The sequence below is a fragment of the Garra rufa genome, chromosome 10 (genome assembly GCF_049309525.1).
Source record: "Garra rufa chromosome 10, GarRuf1.0, whole genome shotgun sequence".
In the NCBI taxonomy this organism is placed as follows: domain Eukaryota; kingdom Metazoa; phylum Chordata; class Actinopteri; order Cypriniformes; family Cyprinidae; genus Garra; species Garra rufa.
Window position 1 is genome coordinate 41,196,665 of NC_133370.1, and position 20,640 is coordinate 41,217,304.

Below are 20,640 nucleotides of genomic sequence, written 5' to 3' on the forward strand. Positions count from 1 at the left end.
TTACTTGCATGTATTACAACAGCAGATGTCTATTTAAGTTCGTCTCACAACTACGTCTGTTTCACACATGCTCCGTCGTCTTCGAAGGAAAAGGACTGGGTTAAATCTGCTTCTGCAGTTTCATTATTAATTTCATATTTACCTGTAATCAATTTCACAGAGAAAAGCTGATTATTAAATGCTTTGGAGCCGCTGCACGCTCTACAAACGCTTCCAGTGTGAATACTCTTGCGAGTCTGCAGCTGCAGTAACGCTGACGTGAAGCTAACGCTCGCAACAACTGAAAACACTCATGGAATGCTCTTTAAGAGATGGCAAACAATTAAATTAAAACATCCTTTTCTCGGATCTCCTTTCCCTGTCTAGGTTACACTATCCTTTGCGCAATAGTGCTTTGAAATTACCATTTAAAAACCCACTTATTGTATTTGGATTGATTTTGAGATAAATATCAGTCATGTTTAAGAAATGATTCTGAAACATCTATTATGCAACATATTACCCTCAAGGTCAACGGCAGTCTCTTTAACAAACATATCCTGCTATGCATTGTTCTCTGCTAACGATTAAACGGTTACCTGTACAAGGTGTGGTTTAACATATTTTACTGAAGAGCAGAATAGACTCCTGTGCTGCGACCTTAATGTATTTAACCTCTGCAGAATATTTGTAAAAGGCGTCTTGCATTAATTAAACTTTATTTTAATGTGCTCTGTGCATATACACTTTAGAACTAGTATGATGTTTGTACGAAACTCTTGATTCTTTGAATTTGATTAGAATGAGGTAGTTTTTGTTCTTGTAGTGGACCAGTTTGGCTTTAAAGGACACTTTAAGGCTTAGGGCTACGTGTGATGTGTCCTCTGCAACCACATGAAAACAAGCAGATTTGCATTGCAAATGTGCTCAAGAGACGACTGAAAGTACAAACGACTTTCCAGATGAAGGTCAATCCAAAAGTTATTCACCCTGGGGGTGCATTTCCCAAATTTCAGGAAATGCACCCCTAGTTCCTTCAATAAAATTGCAGAAAAGTAGTCTTGGTTTTCCTTTTCCATCTTGTTTAATGCCCCAGACAACCTCCGTAGTCCCGTTTAGTGACTTGTCAGCAGACTCTGGGTTTCAGACTATTGAAATGCATCCTTTGTGGCACTCTATTTGTAAGTTTGGTTGGTCCTCTTAACTCCATTGAAGACAAATCTCGAGGCTGAGAAAGGCCTAAGTGTGGAAAAACTCCACCAGAAATTCAGATTCAGACCTTGAATTGAGCCAGCATGGTGATAGTAAACCAATACCCATAACCTAAAAATGGCCAACTTAAAATAACAAATCTCTAGTGGAAAGTCTTCCCAGAAACATGAAACCTTAAAGTTGGTAAAAGGAAGCGAATAAGGGTATCCGCATTTTCTGGGCTAAACTTCCTTCCTACACATCTTCCAGCTTTAGTCCAAAGGGAAATGGGATTTTTAGTTGGCTTCAAAATCTCTTTTAATCATTTACAGAAAAGACAAAAAAAAAAAAAAAAAAAAAAAAAAAATGTAACTGAGCTTTGGTGTTGGATGAACCAATTGAAGAGACACCGGACAACAATAGATGGACAGAATAATCCTCTTTATTGTCAAATGGGCCAACCACTACATGGAACATTGAGTTAAGGTGTTAGGACCCACCTTTGAAGAGGATTTCACAAAAAGTAGTATTTGATAAAACAATATACATTTAAAGTAATACATTCCACAAAACTAAAAAGTGCCTTTATATTACTAAATAGGTGAAGTGAATCAAGTTAAACTGCACACATATGTTAGCATAACATAATTGGCAGACTTAATGCAGCACTTGTATCTTTTAGTCCACAAGTAAATTACTAAACGATGAAGAACATCTAACACGTACATTTTGAACATACTAGGGAAAAAATACCTGAAAAAGAATACATGTAAAGAACCCATGTTTTGTAAACGCCACCACCAGTAAACACTGATATGGTTGGAGTCTACAACCGTCCACATAGAGAGTCAACGTCACGTATCGAATTCGCAAGCCGGATCCGCAGCCAGCATTGAGTAGAGTAGTTTTTTTTTTTCTTCCAATAAAATAAGCGCAAATGGAAGTGATCATTCAACGGCTATCCCTGCATTAATATCTCCAAAGTTTAAATCAGGTCAGCGACATTCATAGGCATCTCCTCAACGGTTGTGTTGTAAAACGTCTCAATGTCTCGAAGAATCCTTTTGTCTTCTTCAGTAACAAAGTTGATGGCTACACCTTTTCTGCCAAACCGACCTCCACGGCCAATCCTGAGGAATGACAATTAGAGCGAAACCAACGTTAATGAATCATTAAATGCAGTCAGTGAGAAACATGACAACACCTAGAAGGCGTTACTCACCTATGAATATAATTCTCTCGATTTGTTGGCAAATCATAGTTGATGACAAGTGAAACTTGTTGCACATCAATTCCACGAGCCTGAAAAACAGGGATTTTAAGGTCAGCCATGCCAAATAGACCAAGGTTTCTTAAATTGTAGCCAATTTTCAATTCCATTTCAGGTTCAACAGCTATTTTTAATGATTAATTTGACTAATTTAATTTATCCTAACACTCTTAATTTTATTACCATTAACAGGTCTTGAAAAACTGCTTAAACCCCAAATGTAGCTTCACATGTATTAGGCTTGTTGGTGGAGTTGACCATAAGGGTTGCCCCTTTTTGAAATTTGTAATTTTTGAAAAATGCTGTTGAAAAGGGGAACTGATGGATTAAGGTTGCATTGTTTCTTCTTGATGCAGGAGCAAGCCTTATGCTTGAATACTCTCATCATCTTTGTTCGATTTGTTAATTTGCATTATTTTAACGTGGCACTAAGACTGAGATAAGCCGAAATATTTAATTAAATCGTAGCAATTAAAGTTATATTTTGAGAGTATAGCCTGCGCATGAAAATGGCCCGGATTGGGAGCACCAGGACAAGTTGCCAGGCCATCGGAATTTATTGAACATATAGTATGATTTCAGCTAATAATCCCACATTGGTTATACTCACAGCGACAGTATAAATCGCAAATAAAATTTCACATCTTCGATTACATTCATTATGGCTTATTTGTATTGCGCCAATCATCCAATAATAGCGATAAGCTTTGTGCTTACGGCTATTTTAACAAAGCAAAGTCTCCGCTTTCAAAATTAATCAGTTTTATAGCAAATAACAAAATGTGTCTTGCAATAATGTTTTTTCACACTCTTTGTGGCGGGACAAATCGCTGTATTCATGCAAAACAATTGATTTCAAGGAGACATTAGTTTGATTAAATTAGTTTTCTTTGTGAAAATTCCACCAACTACTTCGCAAAAACAATTTTAAAATAAAAACAATAAAATGTTCTGAAGGTTGAAGTGGACTCCAACTCCTTAACATAAGTTATATCGTCTTTTCTGAGGTATACAGTAGTCAACATTTAAAGTGGATCATAGCCCATCATCAAAATTGTCCTAAATCCAAAACAATACTCATTCTTGTCTTAGGACAACTTTAACTTTTTGGATCCACTTCAAAGGTTGACTACTGTAATTCACAAGCTGATATACAGTAAATTATTGGAATTAATATTTAAATGTCTTCCATTCATTATTTGTAGAAGGTCACCCCACCCAGTAATTGCAATAATTTTGTGCTTGGTTGCTTCAACATAAGTTTTTTTTTTTTTTTTTAATAACAGCTCAGCCTTCAAATTCTGTCAGTTTTATTATGAAATACAAATGTGTTTTTCCTCTTCATTTCAAGTTTATTGCACAATAAACAAATAAAAAATAGTCCTTAAACTGAGGCGATCGGTGTTATATAATGTTAAAAACATTATAGTAGCTATAAAAGAGACTAAAACTTTGCAATATCTCCCAGTGCTTTCAATCCAGTAATTTGTATGCGCAAAAGGCTAGAATATACTCTCGAAACTCTTCTACTTAAATTGTTGTAATTCATGAACGCTTTGGAATACAGACCTAAGGTTAGCCTCATTTTTTTTTAAGACAATCTGCAGAGATACAATCATTTCAAAATAAAGTAGGTGGTTTAGAATCTCTGGACAGGTATGATCAGTTGTTTAGAAAATCTCCATGAGAGGTCAGTCCCGAAAGATGGTAACCATCATTTCATACTTCATCCAGAGTTTACAAATTAAAGTTAACAGATTTAAAAAAAAAATATATATATATATATTATACACTTTCAGAAATTCTAGCCATACTCACCAATAAATCTGTGGTTATAAGCACTCTGCTAGAGCCAGACCTGAACTCTCTCATGATTATGTCTCGCTCCTTCTGATCCATGTCACCATGCTGAAAAACAGAGACATTGCTTTAACCGAATTAAGTCATCACAAACACCAAACTCTTTTAGAATCTCTGGACAAGTATGATCAGTTGTTTAGAAACAAATATCTCCATGGAAGGTCAGTCCCGAAAGATGGTAAACCATCATTTCATACTTCATCCAGCATTAAACATCATAAAGTGCAATATGTCTTTTAGGTTAATCCCTGGACTGCCATTAACTATTACAGCACATTTTCAGATTAAAATATGTACATCAATTTACCAAAGCAGACACTGTGAAATCTCTGGCATGCATCTTCTCGGTCAGCCAGTCGACCTTTCTTCTTGTGTTCAAGAAGATAACAGCCTGGGTGATTGTAAGGGTCTCGTAGAGGTCGCACAGAGTGTCCAACTTCCACTCCTAAAAGATAAGTTACAGATCAGTATTAGCAGAGAATAACCACAAGGTGTCAGCCTACATCAATATCTTGAGATCATATGTATAGCACAAAATCTCGAGATCTTGGACACCAGACATTAAGAAAGAGGTCCGTCCTAGACTCATTTCCGACCGTGTGCTTTTGCTCTTCCTTCTTTATGAAAAACCGATACTAGCATGAACTCCAGAGCAAGACCCAAAGGCCTTGATCTGGTGGTTTTAGCATGGCGCTTTTAAAAGAAGGGACATGAGATATCAAAGAGACAATTAGTCTCACCTCTCGTTCTACATTGATGTAAAACTGCTTAATACCCTCCAGAGTGAGCTCTTCCTTTTTCACCAGGATGCGAACAGGTTCACGCATGAACTTAGTGGTCACCTCCAGCACATCAGCAGGCATGGTGGCCGAAAGCAGCACAACCTAGTAGCAAAAAAAAAAAAAAATTAAGACTGAGGCATGAACAAAAACAGAGATGGTCAATTCTGAAAACACTAATGAATGATTTTGCCTTCAGACTGGTTTTGTGGTCCAGGGTCACATATTAAAGTAGTTTGTACGGGTCAAAATTACATTCTTTAATGCCAAAAATTAGGATATTAAGTACAGATCATGTTCCATGAACACTGTTCATTCTCTACAGTAAACATCAAAAGCTAATTTATAAGTTCTTAGCAATGTGCGTTACTAAAGACATCTTTAACACCTTTAACAAAAATGTCCATGTCCAAAAACTGCCATAAATATCATTCATTTTTTCCCCCCACTTTCACTGATGATTTTTTTTTAACCAGCATCTGTTCTATCCATAGATACCAAACATTTATTAATTTTCAGAATTGTAACCCTTTAAATGCTGGTTTGTTTACATCAGGGGTTTTCAAACCTGTCCTGGAGCCTCCCCTGCACATTTTGTATGTCTCCCTTATTAGGCACACCCAATTCAGGTCTTGCAGTCTCTACTAATGAGCTGATGATTTGAATCAGGTGTATTAGATGAGAGAGACAAGCAAAATGTGCAGGGCAGGGGAGGCTCCAGGACAGGTTTGAAAACCCCTGGTTTACATAATGCCACAGGTGTTTATGAAAAAAAAAAAAATATATATTCTTATATAATTTCCATATACTAAATAAGCAGAACTTTTCTCTTTGCTTATTAGCTTCTTGGGTGTCAATGAAGAACATTAATTTTGAGGCATTTATATTTATGTAGTGTCAGATTTTTTTTAAAAAAACCTAAAACTTAGGCCCATAATGGACAAAAAACCATGTCAAAAAACTGTCATAGAAATGTTATATTAATTTTTTTCTGCTTTCACTGACTGTTGTTTTTTTATAAGCATCTCTTCTATTAATAATTATCAAATTCATTTTCAGAATTGTAATGCTTTAACCAACTTTTAACCATTAAAATAATAAATGGTTTCCCGCACTGTTTTTGGGACACATTCCAATAGGATTGTGGTTTTAACAAGCCACCAATAGTTGACCAATTACCAGTAGAGATTAACAGGCACCATTAAAACCAATACAATTTCTATTATAACCAGTAAAAACATTAAGGGTTTTTTTTTTTAGTTGTTGCCGGCATTTTGTCTCGGAACGTATACATTTTAGGAACATATTGCAATTATTGGCACGTGTGTTTACCAACACATCTTTTTTGGTTTTAGAGATTATGTATACTCCAAATTTTCCTTTGATTATATCCTTGTTTTCATTAACAGGTTAGTAAGGGTAAGAAGCTGTTCTTTAGTCCAGTTTTTTACGTTTGCATGTCTTACTATCAGCCTTGATTATTCTAGTCGGTCACTTATATTGTTTATATGCATATCTGCTAATTGTTTATAAGCACCACACATGTAAGAGGCTGACAAATAGGTTTTAAGAGAAAACTCTTAGCTAAAAACTTTTACTGCCATTTAGAAGAACTCTTAGTGGCCATATAAAATGTTTTGTGAATATGGGCCCAGATTTTCAAATAACTGTATCTCAGCCAAATATTTTCATATCCTAACAAACCATACATCAACAGAAAGGTAATTTATAACTCAATTTCAACTGAGCCTTATGACTGGTTTTATGGTCCAGGGTCACGAAAACTGGCAACTGGAACAATTTTATTAGCATAACAGAAGAAAAAGTACTTGATGTCACATTTTGTTTTTATGACAAGAGCACTTGAGCTGCATGAACTCAAACTTTGGATAATGCGATGCATGTGTTCAGCATGAGTTGAAAAATCTTGTGCATCAACGGAAGCAAGAACACTTGACTATGGACAAAATTCGCTGAGCAACCTGGAAATGTTACAGAATGTCTCCAGCTTTTTTTAAAGTGTAAAAATCACAGATTTTCAATATTGTATCAAAGATGTTTTTCAGTTAAAAATGTATGTATTGTTGCTCTGGACCTTGAAACATAAGCCACTGGACATTAAGAAAGAGGTCCGACTCAGTTTCGTTTCTGGTGCAGGGCTGTTGCTCTTCTTCCACTTGATACTCTGCTAGCATTATTGCATAAATCAGGAGAACCTGAAATCTGCAATTTTAACACAGTTCTTTTGAGCGGAAGACTCCTCTTATTTAAATCTGGTATCAATGCATTGACTTACTTGGATGTTTGTGCTCAATTTCTGGAAAATCTCATAGATTTGATCCTTGAATCCACGACTCAGCATTTCATCTGCTTCGTCAAGGACAAACATCTTGATCCATTTGGGAGCTGTTAAAATAATAAAAACTTTCTGTAATTCAAACCCCATCTAAATCATTTAAACAAATCAGTCAAATGTATGATCAGTTAAGTTAAGTATCCTCATAATAGGTCAGTCCCGAAAGATGGTAAGCATCACGTCATACTTCAATCCCAACTGGGCTTGCATGTTTTAATCTGATTTATTTGTACCCACTACTTACACAGGTATCTCCTGTTCAGCATGTCAAACACACGGCCTGGCGTGCCAACGACGATGTGTGGAGCCTCCGCCTGGAGTTTTTGCATTTCGTTCCGCACGTTGGTGCCTCCAATGCAGGCATGGCAGGAAGCGCCCATGTAGTCCCCCAAGGCCAGGATGACCTTCTGAATCTACAGAGCAGAGAAAAACAATTGGGGTTTATAAGAAAAGGAATGCTTTGTATCCTCAACTGTATTAATAAAGCCAAAAACCGGATGAGAATGATCAGCTGAAAAGGTAATCTTTGCAACAAGACAGCCCTGTGGGACTTATCTGGCAGTCCAACAACCAAACCATTAACTAAAACATCATTTCCAACCACTCACAGTAAATACTCCTGTACTTCAGTTAAGTATTCTGGCTGAAGCACTACCTAATTACTTCCTGCCAATAAAATGATACAAATTAAAAAAAAACATCCACATTTAATGACTGATTGAGCAGGAAGAACAGCAAAAGAGTACCTTGAATCGGGCTACTGCCAGAATATGCCGCCTTGGTCTGAGACACTAAGTTTATGGTGACCTCAGGTACAGCATACCTGCTGAGCGAGCTCTCGGGTTGGTGCCAGGACCAGAGCCTGAGTCTCTTTCTGCTCAATCTCCAGCTGCTGCAGGATGGAAATGGCAAACGTGGCCGTTTTTCCAGTCCCTGACTGGGCCTGAGCGATAACATCATATCCTACGGAGAAATAAAGGATCAATTCATACTAATGAATAACACTAACAAATTCAAATGTGAATCTGCTCATTTTAAACCAAGTAGACTACAAATAAAATACAGTAGGCAAATTGTGTACAGGTAAACTTGTTTACTTAAAAAGCATGTAAAGCAAATGTTAAATGTAACTGAACTTGTACCTTTTATGCAAGGGATAATAGCTCTTTGCTGGATTGCTGAGGGTTTCTCAAAACCATAAGCGTAAATTCCACGAAGGAGAGTTTCCTTCAGGTTCATGTCATCAAAATTATCCGTAATCTCGTTCCAGTTGCTCTGTAAAATAACGCATATGAGATCTCAGTTCACAGTGAATGCATAATATTTTTACTGTAAGCTGATAGGATGGGGTAAAATGCTGCCTTCAAAAAAAAAAAAAAAAAAAAACACAAACAGCAAGTACACATTAAAGGTACTGCATTATTATAATTACAATCGCGGATTTCTTTTCCTGTATTGGGGCATGTCAATAAATTAGTTGCCAGTTTGAAATGGGAACAAACAGGGCTTCTGCTGCCTTGCATGTAGGGATGTAAAAATATCAATCTCACTATGATAATCTTATGAATTTCACAATATATTATTTATTGCAAATTTTATGCAATTTAAAAAATAAAACAACAATTTTAATACTAAATATCTAATGTACTTTGACAGTTCAAAATTAAAAGTTTCAACCCATATTCTTAACTAAAAAAAATAAACTAAAAGGTGAATTTGTATTTGTGGCATACCGTCTCAGCACACTGGTGTTTTAGGAAGCCAAGCTGATTAAAATATTATAAAAATAACTAGTCATATTGTAAAACAATTGCACTGTAAAATAAAAATGAATATTTCATAGGTATATTATGTTTGCTCTACAGTAGGGAAATTATTAATTTCTTAATTCCCACACTTGAATTTATTTTGATGGAAATGGAAGTAGGCCTTTTATTTTGACAAAACTCCAGCTTCAGTTAGAATAGGCTTACAAAAACCGAGTCTCAATACAAATCTATGAAACTGTGAACTGAGCCGTTCTGAGTGGAAAACACCGATTATGAGCGAATCGCTTGAAGCTTAGAAAAGAGACTTGATGAAGGGATTAAGCCATATTGTGCTTTCGGTTTTAGCTTATTTGACAGATACTGTGCCAGAGCATAATGACCCAAAACACAACTCTAAAGACCTTTTAATGTTAGAAGTTTAAATATTTATAATAATAATAAAAAAAAAAACCTAACTAAATTTTTTGCCCAGAAGATCCATCGTTTCATATCGTCAAAGGTATTAATAATACCATTACATCCCCACGCTATCGGAAACTTCCTACTTCTGAAGTAGAGGATGTTGCTTTCAAGCATTTGTAGTTGTAAAGAACCACAGGACACCTGTGTGGCCAGTTGCGTAAAATGCTTAAACTAGATTTATAAATTAGCCATTTAATTTTGATCTTAAAGGTCCCAATTTCTAACCGGTTACTGGTTAACTGGTCTAATTTGAACCTGAAAAATTAATCTCACTGCTTAAAATCTTTAAAAATCAAATCTTCGCTAACATGTACATAAATGCTAAATTTATGCAACTGGCTGGTTTATTTTTGCCCATTTTCCTGGGGAAATCTTAAAGCTCAAATTCATTAGAGATGTTAAATCAGTATCAAAAAGGCTACTCATAGCATCACCTATACTAATGTACACATTCATTATGACATCTATGTAGTTTGCTGACAAGTCTTAAACTCAAATCAAATAAATGCAGTTTTTGTTTTATGATATGCATCAAATGGTTATTTCAAATGTATAAATTGCTGTGAAGGTGAGATAACTGAATGTAGATGTTGTGAGAAAAACAAATAAAGCTAACGTCACTCTAGAATTTCTGTCATCTGCCATGTTTCAGGTTTATGGCCCACTCAACTCTTATCAGTTATCCCCAAGTTACACAGTAATAAATATCACTCGAGACCATTCATGGCCAACTTCCAACTAAAAGTGGCAGCATATAAAGGTGTGCTCACATTTATTGTTGCTTTTCAAGTGGGTTTCACAGAAATCACAGATTTTTGCTTGTGTTCAAGATGGTCACACACACACACACACACTTGTGAACCTGGACCACAAAACCAGTCTTAAGTAGCCATGTATATTTATAACAATAGCCAAAAATACACTGTATGGGTAAAAAAGCTTTAGGATATTAAATAAAGATCATCTTCCATGAAGATATAGTAAATTTCCTACCATAAATATCTCAAAACTTAATTTTTGATTAGTAATACACATTGCCAAGAACTTGATTTGGACAAATTTAAAGGCGATTTTCTCAGTATTTAGATAGGAACCCTTACATTCCTGGTTGCAAATAATTGCATCTCAGCCAAACATTGTTCTATCCTAACAAACCATACATCAATGGAAAGCTTTCAGATGATGTCTAAATCACAATAAAAAATAATAATAAATTGACCCTCATCACTGGTTTTGTGGTCCAGGGTCACATTTGCCATGTTCACCAACAGAAAGCTACTTGGCTATCTGTGTGAGCTGTGCTTCATACATTATGCTATTGCCAAAAATGTGACCACACCTGAAGGGCAAGTTCATGAATTGACCTAAAAGTCTTCATCACTAAAGCACCCCACCATCAGACTTAGCTACAATACAAACCTCGATGACACCATCAGGCTCCATTCCTTCAGGCCCCCCATGGTCTCGATCTCGTGAGCTAAAAACAAAAAAAACAAAAAAAACAAAGCAGTTATACAAGAGTACAAGAAGTTCCTAAACTGACAGTATTACTTAACTTGAACCTTTAAGTAACGCGCGTGCAAGTAAGCGCACATTCCACAAATGCCACGTGGACGACCATTAACAATAAACGCTGTAAATAACCACTTTAGTGAATAAATGAGTTGTTTTCAGTGAAAAGGACTTAGTCATGGTCTACCTTAAAGCCCACGCCCAAATTTGGTGAGACTTACTTACAGTAGAAACACCTTGTCATCATTAAATACGTTAATAGCAGTTTCTACTGCACATAATTATTTTATATCACAAGTGATTTAGCTTTACATTATAAGATGGCTAAAAGTTACAACACCTAATACTTTATAATATATAACGACAAGATTTTAAGGTACTAAAGGCGACGTGAATACGAGGCTTCAAGCATGGAGGCCACGCTTTGGATTTCAGGGTGGGCGTGAAGCCTAGTTAATGTTCATCGTTTCGATTCTTAATAACGCCACGTATTATATAAACAATATAAAAAATATCCAGTTTAGTCATTGGTGCACGTTAGCGCCAATTACGTGAGAATAAACATGCACGCATATGCAAGTAACAAACGTTAACGTTAGTTAGCTGCGCGGCCTGTTTAATATCACAAGCGCCATGTCAAAACCAACAGCACCGGCGCTATAATTAGCCCAGCGCCTTTCTAATTCAACAAGATGCACATTTACGAACAACATTTGACATACAATAAATGAAGGTTGCGTATCATAGAGATTTTACCTGTTGTAATCAGCAGAACCGCTAGACATGGTCCGTTCGCGACTTCGGCATTCACTCGGAAAGGAAGAGCATGTGAATCTCTGGCGGTTTTATCTAGCCGGAACTACTTTTTGTACATTTCGAGTAAAACTGTTTAAACGCTAAAACAGCTACTCGCGATTTAACTGTTTTATCGATTGCGGAAAGAGATGTAATTCGAGTTAAATATGTAGTTATTTTGGTAGTGTTTATCGTTGTTATGTCGAAGTTTGCATGGGACTATAAGCAGAAGCGCAAGGATATTGCACCATTGATGGGGAGTAGTGGAGTCGCTACGGGGTCTCCACATTTCTGGCCTTAAAATGGGACTGACTTAAAGTCACAGTTAAAGTTACGTTTTAATGTATGCACCCTCATTTGTTTTGTGTGTTTGTGTGCTTACTGGATTTTACAAATTATTATATTTCATAACATTTATTTTGTATTTTTTTGTATTTATAATTATATTTGCATGTGTATGTAAGCATTCGTAAAGAGTAATTTCAATATTTTAGAGTAAAAAAAACAACTGTTTTTTACTGACTTTGGCTTTTAACATTGTATTAATTTTATTTTTTGTAATAAAATAAAACAAAAATAAATGTTAGGGAGGATGTATTTTTTGTTATTGTACTGTTATTTTGTTATTTGTAACATCTATCTATCTATCTATCTATCTATCTATCTATCTATCTATCTATCTATCTATCTATCTATCTATCTATCTATCTATCTATCTATCTATCTGTTGTTTTGTTTGTTTGTTTAATGGATTTTTTACAAATTACTACGTAGAGGTTGATGGGTGTTATCTATTTTATATTTATATAGTCAAGCCCTAAATTATTCATACCCCTGGCAAATTCTGACTTAAAGTTACTTTTATTCAACCAGCAAGTTTTTTTTTTTTGATTAGAAATGACACAGACGTCTCCCAGAAGATAATAAGATGTACAAGAGGTATCATTTTTTTTACTCATCTTTTATTTAAATTTGAACAAAAAGTGGCATGTCCAAAATTATTCATACCCTTTGCAAATTGCCACAGTCTATGGAAAAAATCCAAGTTCTATACCATTTAGAAATAATTATGTATGTGTATGTAAGCATTCATAAAGAGTAATACCTAGTTATTTTAATATTTTACAGTAAAAAAACAACAAAAAAAATGAACTGACTTTTACTGATTTTGACTTTCAATATTGTATTAATTGTAAATACTTTTTTACTTATGAAAATCTCAGTTTCATAATTAAGAGAGAGAGAGAGGGAGAGAGAGAGAGAGAGAGAGAGAGAGAGAGAGAGAGAGAGAGAGAGAGAGAATGTTATACATTATAGATAGATTTATTATACAGATAGAATTTATTTTCACATCGGTGGACGTTAGATTTACCATTTACAGATAGCCTATATGAATCAATCTATACCCTGTCTCTATGGCGAACAGCTGACTGCGGTACAAATGTCACTGCGCATGAGCGGAAGTAGGTGCAGGGCAGAGAGGGATAGCGGAAGAGGGAGTCTGGAAATCACAAACATGGTAAATGTGAAAAAAACAAAACAATTCTTATACTAATGTGTGTTACAGTCACAAAATACCCATAAACTGCTACGACGAATCCCGTTTAGTTATTAAGCTGTTTTGACGACGACATTCCTTTAAATGTACCTAGCAGGAGAGTGGGGTTATTGATGAATTAATTCTTAGACAGCTATACAGAGCAGGTAGCTTTGACGCTAACGAGGTCAAAGCTGTTGGACAGCAGGGCTGTCAAGTTCATTTTACATATGGGTAACCAGGCTAATGGGCCACAGCAAAAGATTATTTGTTTGTTTATCGGTTACAAAACCTTATGCAAACAGTGTGAAATGCTGCTGAAAAGCAGTGCAGTAGACAAGCGTTCGTTATGTATGAAGTCTTCGTGGTATATATTTTATATACTAATATTTGTTAGTATGAAGCAAATAACTTGTTGCTATTACTTGCTAAATTATAAGGAAAGATAAACCATTTGATGTCAGTTTCCCATTTTTAACACAGATGTACAAGAACATGCTGCTATACTAATAACTGTTGATGTACAATATCTAACTAACTGAATGTGACTATACTTTTTTCTCATTACAGAACAAGCTGAAATCCTCTCAGAAGGATAAAGTTCGCCAGTTCATGATCTTTACCCAGTCAAACGAGAAAACAGCATTGAATTGTTTGTCTCAGAATGATTGGAAACTAGACGTTGCTACAGACAACTTTTTCCAAAATCCTGACCTCTACATACAGAATCTAAAGGGAACACTAGACAGGAAAAAGTTAGAACAGCTTTACAATCGGTACAGAGGTAAGAATTCATTACATAGCAGCATATCATTACTTTTACATAGTGATTAGTGTGTTTAAAATGGAGATGTATTGCACTTGTGTAGTTTTGAATGAAAAGAAAAAAAGTCTTGCACTGTGTTACTTTTACAGACCCTCAAGATGATAACAAGATTGGTATAGACGGAATCCAACAGTTTTGTGATGATCTGGCACTTGATCCAGCCAGTGTAAGTGTTCTGCTAATCGCTTGGAAGTTTCGGGCAGCGACACAATGCGAGTTCTCCAAACAGGAATTCATGGAGGGAATGGCTGAGCAAGGGTATTTTTTTATTTAATAACATTCCCCTCTCATTCAGTCACTTGCACTCTGAAATGCTAATCCTTGCCTTTGTTTTATCAAGGTGTGACAGTATAGAGAAACTCAAAGCACAGCTCCCCAGGATGGAGCAAGAGTTGAAGGACCAAGGGAAATTTAAAGACTTCTATCAGTTCACATTCAACTTTGCTAAGAATCCAGGACAAAAGGGCTTAGGCATGTTTTGGGTTCATTCACCTTTGTTACTTTTCATTTTTTGTATAGTTAACTAGTGTTTTTTCAGTTTTATTGTTTTGTTTTGTTTTTCTCTAGACCTAGAAATGGCAATTGCATACTGGAATTTAATATTGGCTGGGCGTTTTAAATTTCTAGATCTATGGAACAAATTTTTATTGGTGAGTATTGTTCTGTTCATGGCTGTAAGTTATGTATAGATGTAATTTTTGAACCTGAATATGTTTTTAAATTTATTCCCCACTAGCATCACCAAACAGATAGTGTTTAACATTAAGTCTTTGTTTGGATATTTTAATGGATGGCTTTGAGTGTCTAGAAAAGCGCTATATAAATTTAACAAATTATAATTATTAAAAATGACATGCCTTAATATGTTAAATGATTGTCAAAAAAGAGTGTTGTTTAAAGGCTGGAATACACTACACTAATTTTTATGTCTGAAAAGATTTTAACACACCAGGAGTCAGACACTTGCAAACTTTAAAAATGGTTACAGACAAAAACGGCATCATACAACTTTCAAGTTGTTCTAAACACAACAAACTTAGTCAGAAACATGCACTTCATTGATAAAAGATGCATGTTTCAAACATATCGGCTCAAAATACCAAACGTGTTTGAAATCTTCATGCTGGATGCATTCATAGTCTGATGCTAAAAATTTGTATGTGCCTATGATACACTGTGATTTTCTGTAAAATCTGTCAACTCAACTTGCCCAAAATCTATAAACTGGGTCTTATTTTTCTACAATTATCATTGATGTATCCAGACTGAAAATCTGGGCAAAAGTTGTGTAGTGTATTCCAGCCTTAACTGGTTAAAATGGTGTTTAATCACCGTAAAACTGGATAAAAATGTTTTTTTGCTTTTGCTATTGCATTGCAGGAGCATCATAAGCGATCCATTCCCAAAGACACATGGAACCTTTTGTTAGATTTCAGCACGATGATCACAGACGATATGTCAAACTATGATGAGGAAGGTTAGTTTGAACATCTTATTTCATCTCGGTGTATGTATATGTACGGTATGTCACAAAAAGGAGTACACCTCTCACATTTCAGCAACCATTTTAGTATATTTTCTCAAGGGACTATACTATAGAAATGAAACTTGGATATATTTTAGAGTAGTCAATGTGCAGCTTGTATAGCAGTATAGATTTATATATATATATATATTAGAGATGCGCGGATGGGCTCAATCGTCACCCGAATCCGCAGCTTCAAATAAATTATCCGCCCGCCACCCACCCGCACCTATATTTTTCTCTGATTTAGATAACCGCACCCGACCCGCACCCGATCGTCATATTACACTTATTGTAATTCTTAGTTTTGCATGATGATATGATAAATTGATGGTTCATGTTAACAGCAGATTGATTCAGCTGATCTGCAAATCGCTGCACACTTATACGTTTATCACTCATGATTTTAAGCCAAATCCATGCAGAAAAGAATAACGTTAACTGACATCTGGATGCGACTCTCCGCAATCTCTGACGAAATCGGTCGGGTTTTCTCTCTATTAGAGCCGCTCTGAACTTAGTATTTGAACGCATGCTTGGACTGAAGTTTACAGGGGTTCACCAGTTTAAGAAAGGTCTGAGCATAAAAATCTGCTTCTTTTAATTTTTAAGGTATTGTTTTCATTATAATCTACTGATTCAAATAAGTAATCAATAACAATTATAGCCTACCACTGCGCGCCTAGCCTGACATGCTTTCACGTAAGAATGAACAGGCAGCATGGACGCATCAGGCAAAATCGTCAAATATATTTCAAAAGAAGCCGGCGCCACGGTCCTGACCACATCACTGTCTTTACTGGGTGTTTTGAGGGAATATTTCAATTTATTAACATGCGACTGAATTAGCTATTCATGTGTTGGACTGTCATGATTTTGGCTAATGCAGGACACTTCTGAATGATGCGCATCAGAGACGTGGGTAAACGCAAAGCGACCAATGCACTACACCGCTGCATTACCGTGCTCAATAGCATTAGCACAGGCATAACTCCCTTCAAACTTTATATGGAATATCAACGTTTCTGTCACCAAAAACTTAGAACAGGCAAACACACACACGCACACAAATGAAATCGTCTCTGCCTGATGAAAAACATATTTAAAACACGTTCAAGTTTTAGAAAATGTAGTTAATATTTGCATCATTATTGATTTATCTCATCCACCCGCGACCCACCCGCAAATAATCAGAATGCATTTTTTTATTACCCGACCCACCCGACCCGCGGATTATCCGCAGCGCCCGCGGATATAACCGCCATCCGCGCATCACTAATATATATATATATATATACAGGTCCTTTTCAAAAAATTAGCATACTGTGATAAAGGTCATTATTTTCTGTAATGTACTGATAAACATTAGACTTTCATATATTTTAGATTCATTACTACACAACTGAAGTAGTCCAAGCCTTTTATTGTTTTAATATTGATGATTTTGGCATACAGCTCATGAAAACCCAAAATTCCTATCTCAAAAAATTAGCATATTTCATCCGACCAATAAAAGAAATACAAAATAAGTCAACCTTCAAATAATTATGTTCAGTTATGCACTCAATACTTGGTCGGGAATCCTTTTGCAGAAATGACTGCTTCAATGCGGCGTGGCATGGAGGCAATCAGCCTGTGGCACTGCTGAGGTGTTATGGAGGCCCAGGATGCTTCGATAGCGGCCTTAAGCTCATCCAGAGTGTTGGGTCTTGCGTCTCTCAACTTTCTCTTCACAATATCCCACAGATTCTCTATGGGGTTCAGGTCAGGAGAGTTGGCAGGCCAATTGAGCACAGTAATACCATGGCCAGTAAACCATTTACCAGTGGTTTTGGCACTGTGAGCAGGTGCCAGGTGTTTTATCAAGGGCAGGGTCAATGCAGCTAGCTATCAGGAGATTTTGGAGCACTTCATGCTTCCATCTGCTAAAAAGCTTTATGGAGATGAAGATTTCATTTTTCAGCACGACCTGGCACCTGCTCACAGTGCCAAAACCACTGGTAAATGGTTTACTGACCATGGTATTACTGTGCTCAATTGGCCTGCCAACTCTCCTGACCTGAACCCCATAGAGAATCTGTGGGATATTGTGAAGAGAAAGTTGAGAGACGCAAGACCCAACACTCTAGATGAGCTTAAGGCCGCTATCGAAGCATCCTGGGCCTCCATAACACCTCAGCAGTGCCACAGGCTGATTACCTCCATGCCACGCCGCATTGAAGCAGTCATTTCTGCAAAAGGATTCCCGACCAAGTATTGAGTGCATAACTGAACATAATTATTTGAAGGTTGACTTTTTTTGTATTAAAACACTTTTCTTTTATTGGTCGGATGAAATATGCTAATTTTTTGAGATAGGAATTTTGGGTTTTCATGAGCTGTATGCCAAAATCATCAATATTAAAACAATAAAAGGCTTGAACTACTTCAGTTGTGTAGTAATGAATCTAAAATATATGAACGTCTGATGTTTATCAGTACATTACAGAAAATAATGAACTTTATCACAATATGCTGGGATCCTCTTCCACTCCTCACGGAGCTGCTGGATGTTAGACACATGGTGCTTCTCCTCCTTATGCTTGAGGATGCCCCACAGGTGCTTAATAGGGTTCAGGTCTGAAGACATACTTGGCCACCCCATCACCTTCACCTTCAGCTTCCTCAGCATAGGTTCTGGAGCGAAGGCATCATGTTCTGCTTTAGAATGTACAGTACATAATGGAATCCATGTTTCCCTCAATGAATTACAACTCATGCAGCCCCAGACCATGATGCTACCACCACCATGCTTGACTGTAGACACAATTTTCTTGGTACTCCTCATCAGGGCATCGCCACACATGCTGGACAGCCATATCTTATAGTCTCATCAGACCACAGGACATGGTTCCAGTAATCCATGCTCTTGGATAGGTTGTCTTCATCAAACTGTTTGCAGGCTTTTTTATTGTGAGCCAGCTTCAGATGAGGAAATGCAAACCGACTTGTTGCAGTGTGCAGCGCATGGTCTGAGCCCTGACAAGTAGACCTTCTACTTCTGCATCCTTTAAAGCAATGCTGGCAGCACTCATGCATCTGTTTTTTTTTAAAGCCAGGTTCTGCACCTGACGCACAGAACGAGTGCTCAACTTCGTTGATCGACCCTTGCAAAGGCCTGTTCCTTTGTTACTGAACCTCTGATAGCCTTGGCCATCTTTGTGGAGAGCAACAATTCTAATTCTCAAATCCTCAGAGAGTTCTTTGCCATGAAATGTCATGTTGAACATCCAGTGGTCAGTATGAAAGAATTAAAGCACCTAATTTGAACTGCTCTAATACAAGATACACAACTTTGTATGGTCCTGTCAAGCAGACAAAAACATAAACATGATGAATAGGACATGTGGCTTTGCATGGTTAAACAACATACTGCTGATATCACTTAGGGTGTACTCACTTTTGTTGCCAGCTATTTTGACAATAATGGCTCTATGTTGAGTGATTTTCAGAGGACAGTAGATCTATACTGCTATACAAGCACATTGACCACTCTAAAATATATTCAAGTTTAATTTCTATAGTATTGTCCCTCGAGAAGATATATTAAAATGGTTGCTGAAATGTGAGGGGTGTACTCACTTTTGTGAGATACTGTATATATACATATATACTTGGGACCGGTCTTAAGACAATTTTTTAAGGTCTTGGATTTTGATGACATCACGCTGCACTTCAGCTTCTCATCAAACCTTCTGTCCAATCAAATGCTCTCTAGAATTCGTAGTGTCCCGCCCCCTACACTATAAATAGACGTTAAAGCTGCATCTGAGATCGGTCACTTGTTCACAGTCTTAGTATTTTCTGTATGGTGAATGGCATGAAGTGTAGGCGGTAGGGAACGATTTGGACAGTGTAAATATCCTTTCCATTGGGGCAGATGAGGTCTGGTTTTGATCTTGGGGGTAATCTATTAGGGTGTACTCACACTAGGCACGGTTGCTGTGAACCGGGCTCGAGTACGATTGTCCCCCCTCCCCACTCCCCCTCTGGCCTGCACTCACATAGGGTTTCAGCATTCGTGCCGGAGCACGCTTACGTCATTATGTTGCGATGGTTTCAGGATAAACAGGAAGAGCAACGCTCGCGCTGAACGCGAAATAGTTTACTTTGTGGATAATTATTTTAAATCGTTTGGTCCGCGGTGGTCCACAGCCCTCTCACAGCCTATTATTAAACAGGTCTTTCGCCTTTGTGGCACGAAAATTTCCGCGCAATCTTGCTGTTCGTTCGAGGAGGTTTTTAATTACCAGCTGAAGTGCAGCAAGGACTTTGCAGCTTTGATTGTGGACTATAAAAACGCTGATTACCTCGCAAAAACGCGACATCACGCGTCCTGTTCCGTGCTCCAGCACGGTTAGCGCTCACACTGCATGCGAACCGCACCCGAGTCCAACTGAACCGTGCTCTGGCCCACCTCTTCCAAGCGGGCCAGGGACGGCTAATCGAGCCGCGCCCGGGCACGGTTCGGAGCACTCACACTAGTCAAACGAACCGCGCTTTGGTGGTCAAACGCACTCGGGCACGGTTCAAACTGCCTAGTGTGAGTACACCCTTAGATTGGCTGTCAAATGCTGCTTTACCGAGCTCAATGGCTCTGCCCCGAGCAGATATAAATGGAACGCTATTGGCTATTTAAATAAGTGGGCGGGGCTGCTGATATGTCCCGTCCTGTTTTTTGTTTCAGTTGAACTTAAGTCACCACATAGAATAAAGCTGCATGTTTTAAGGCACTTCAGT

At 37.2% G+C, this 20,640-nt stretch overlaps 2 protein-coding genes and 5 non-coding genes across 7 annotated transcripts; 1 reads left to right on the top strand and 6 right to left on the bottom strand.

Moving 5' to 3' along the window:
- Positions 1–1,592: 1,592 nt before the first annotated feature.
- Positions 1,593–12,007, bottom strand: eif4a2 (eukaryotic translation initiation factor 4A2). The gene is made up of 11 exons (XM_073848193.1): positions 11,935–12,007; positions 11,086–11,143; positions 8,578–8,710; positions 8,259–8,398; positions 7,680–7,848; positions 7,376–7,485; positions 5,041–5,184; positions 4,608–4,745; positions 4,259–4,348; positions 2,393–2,472; positions 1,593–2,300 (listed from the first exon to the last, which is right to left on the bottom strand). The coding sequence occupies exons 1-11, from the start codon at positions 11,961–11,963 to the stop codon at positions 2,156–2,158; spliced, it is 1,236 nt and encodes a 411-aa protein (XP_073704294.1). The 5' UTR covers positions 11,964–12,007; the 3' UTR covers positions 1,593–2,155.
- LOC141345059 (small nucleolar RNA SNORD2) lies at positions 4,097–4,165 on the bottom strand. Its single transcript, XR_012356925.1, has one exon. It is a non-coding gene; the product is annotated as a small nucleolar RNA SNORD2 (small nucleolar RNA).
- Positions 4,423–4,497, bottom strand: LOC141345038 (small nucleolar RNA SNORD2). The gene has a single exon (XR_012356904.1). It is a non-coding gene; the product is annotated as a small nucleolar RNA SNORD2 (small nucleolar RNA).
- On the bottom strand, positions 4,823–5,008 carry LOC141345052 (small nucleolar RNA SNORA81). Its single transcript, XR_012356917.1, has one exon. It is a non-coding gene; the product is annotated as a small nucleolar RNA SNORA81 (small nucleolar RNA).
- Positions 7,159–7,336, bottom strand: LOC141345051 (small nucleolar RNA SNORA81). Its single transcript, XR_012356916.1, has one exon. It is a non-coding gene; the product is annotated as a small nucleolar RNA SNORA81 (small nucleolar RNA).
- LOC141345037 (small nucleolar RNA SNORD2) lies at positions 7,554–7,622 on the bottom strand. The gene has a single exon (XR_012356903.1). It is a non-coding gene; the product is annotated as a small nucleolar RNA SNORD2 (small nucleolar RNA).
- A 1,429-nt stretch (positions 12,008–13,436) lies between the features above and the next one.
- Positions 13,437–15,818, top strand: dcun1d1 (DCN1, defective in cullin neddylation 1, domain containing 1 (S. cerevisiae)). Its single transcript, XM_073848196.1, has 6 exons — positions 13,437–13,492; positions 14,081–14,294; positions 14,426–14,594; positions 14,677–14,807; positions 14,904–14,986; positions 15,717–15,818. The coding sequence occupies exons 1-6, from the start codon at positions 13,490–13,492 to the stop codon at positions 15,816–15,818; spliced, it is 702 nt and encodes a 233-aa protein (XP_073704297.1). The 5' UTR covers positions 13,437–13,489.
- Positions 15,819–20,640: the final 4,822 nt, after the last annotated feature.

What these genes read in the sequence shown, in the direction of transcription:
- eif4a2 (XM_073848193.1), bottom strand. Translation starts at nt 11,963, where the DNA reads ATGTCTAGCGGTTCTGCTGATTACAACAG. An exon ending in CCCGAGAGCTCGCTCAGCAG is followed by an intron (nt 7,849 to 8,258) that starts GTATGCTGTACC and finishes TCTGCTCTGTAG; the next exon opens with ATTCAGAAGGTCATCCTGGC. An exon ending in CGAGAGAATTATATTCATAG is followed by an intron (nt 2,301 to 2,392) that starts GTGAGTAACGCC and finishes GTCATTCCTCAG; the next exon opens with GATTGGCCGTGGAGGTCGGT.
- dcun1d1 (XM_073848196.1), top strand. An exon ending in GAGGGAATGGCTGAGCAAGG is followed by an intron (nt 14,595 to 14,676) that starts GTATTTTTTTAT and finishes TGTTTTATCAAG; the next exon opens with GTGTGACAGTATAGAGAAAC. An exon ending in TCCAGGACAAAAGGGCTTAG is followed by an intron (nt 14,808 to 14,903) that starts GCATGTTTTGGG and finishes GTTTTTCTCTAG; the next exon opens with ACCTAGAAATGGCAATTGCA.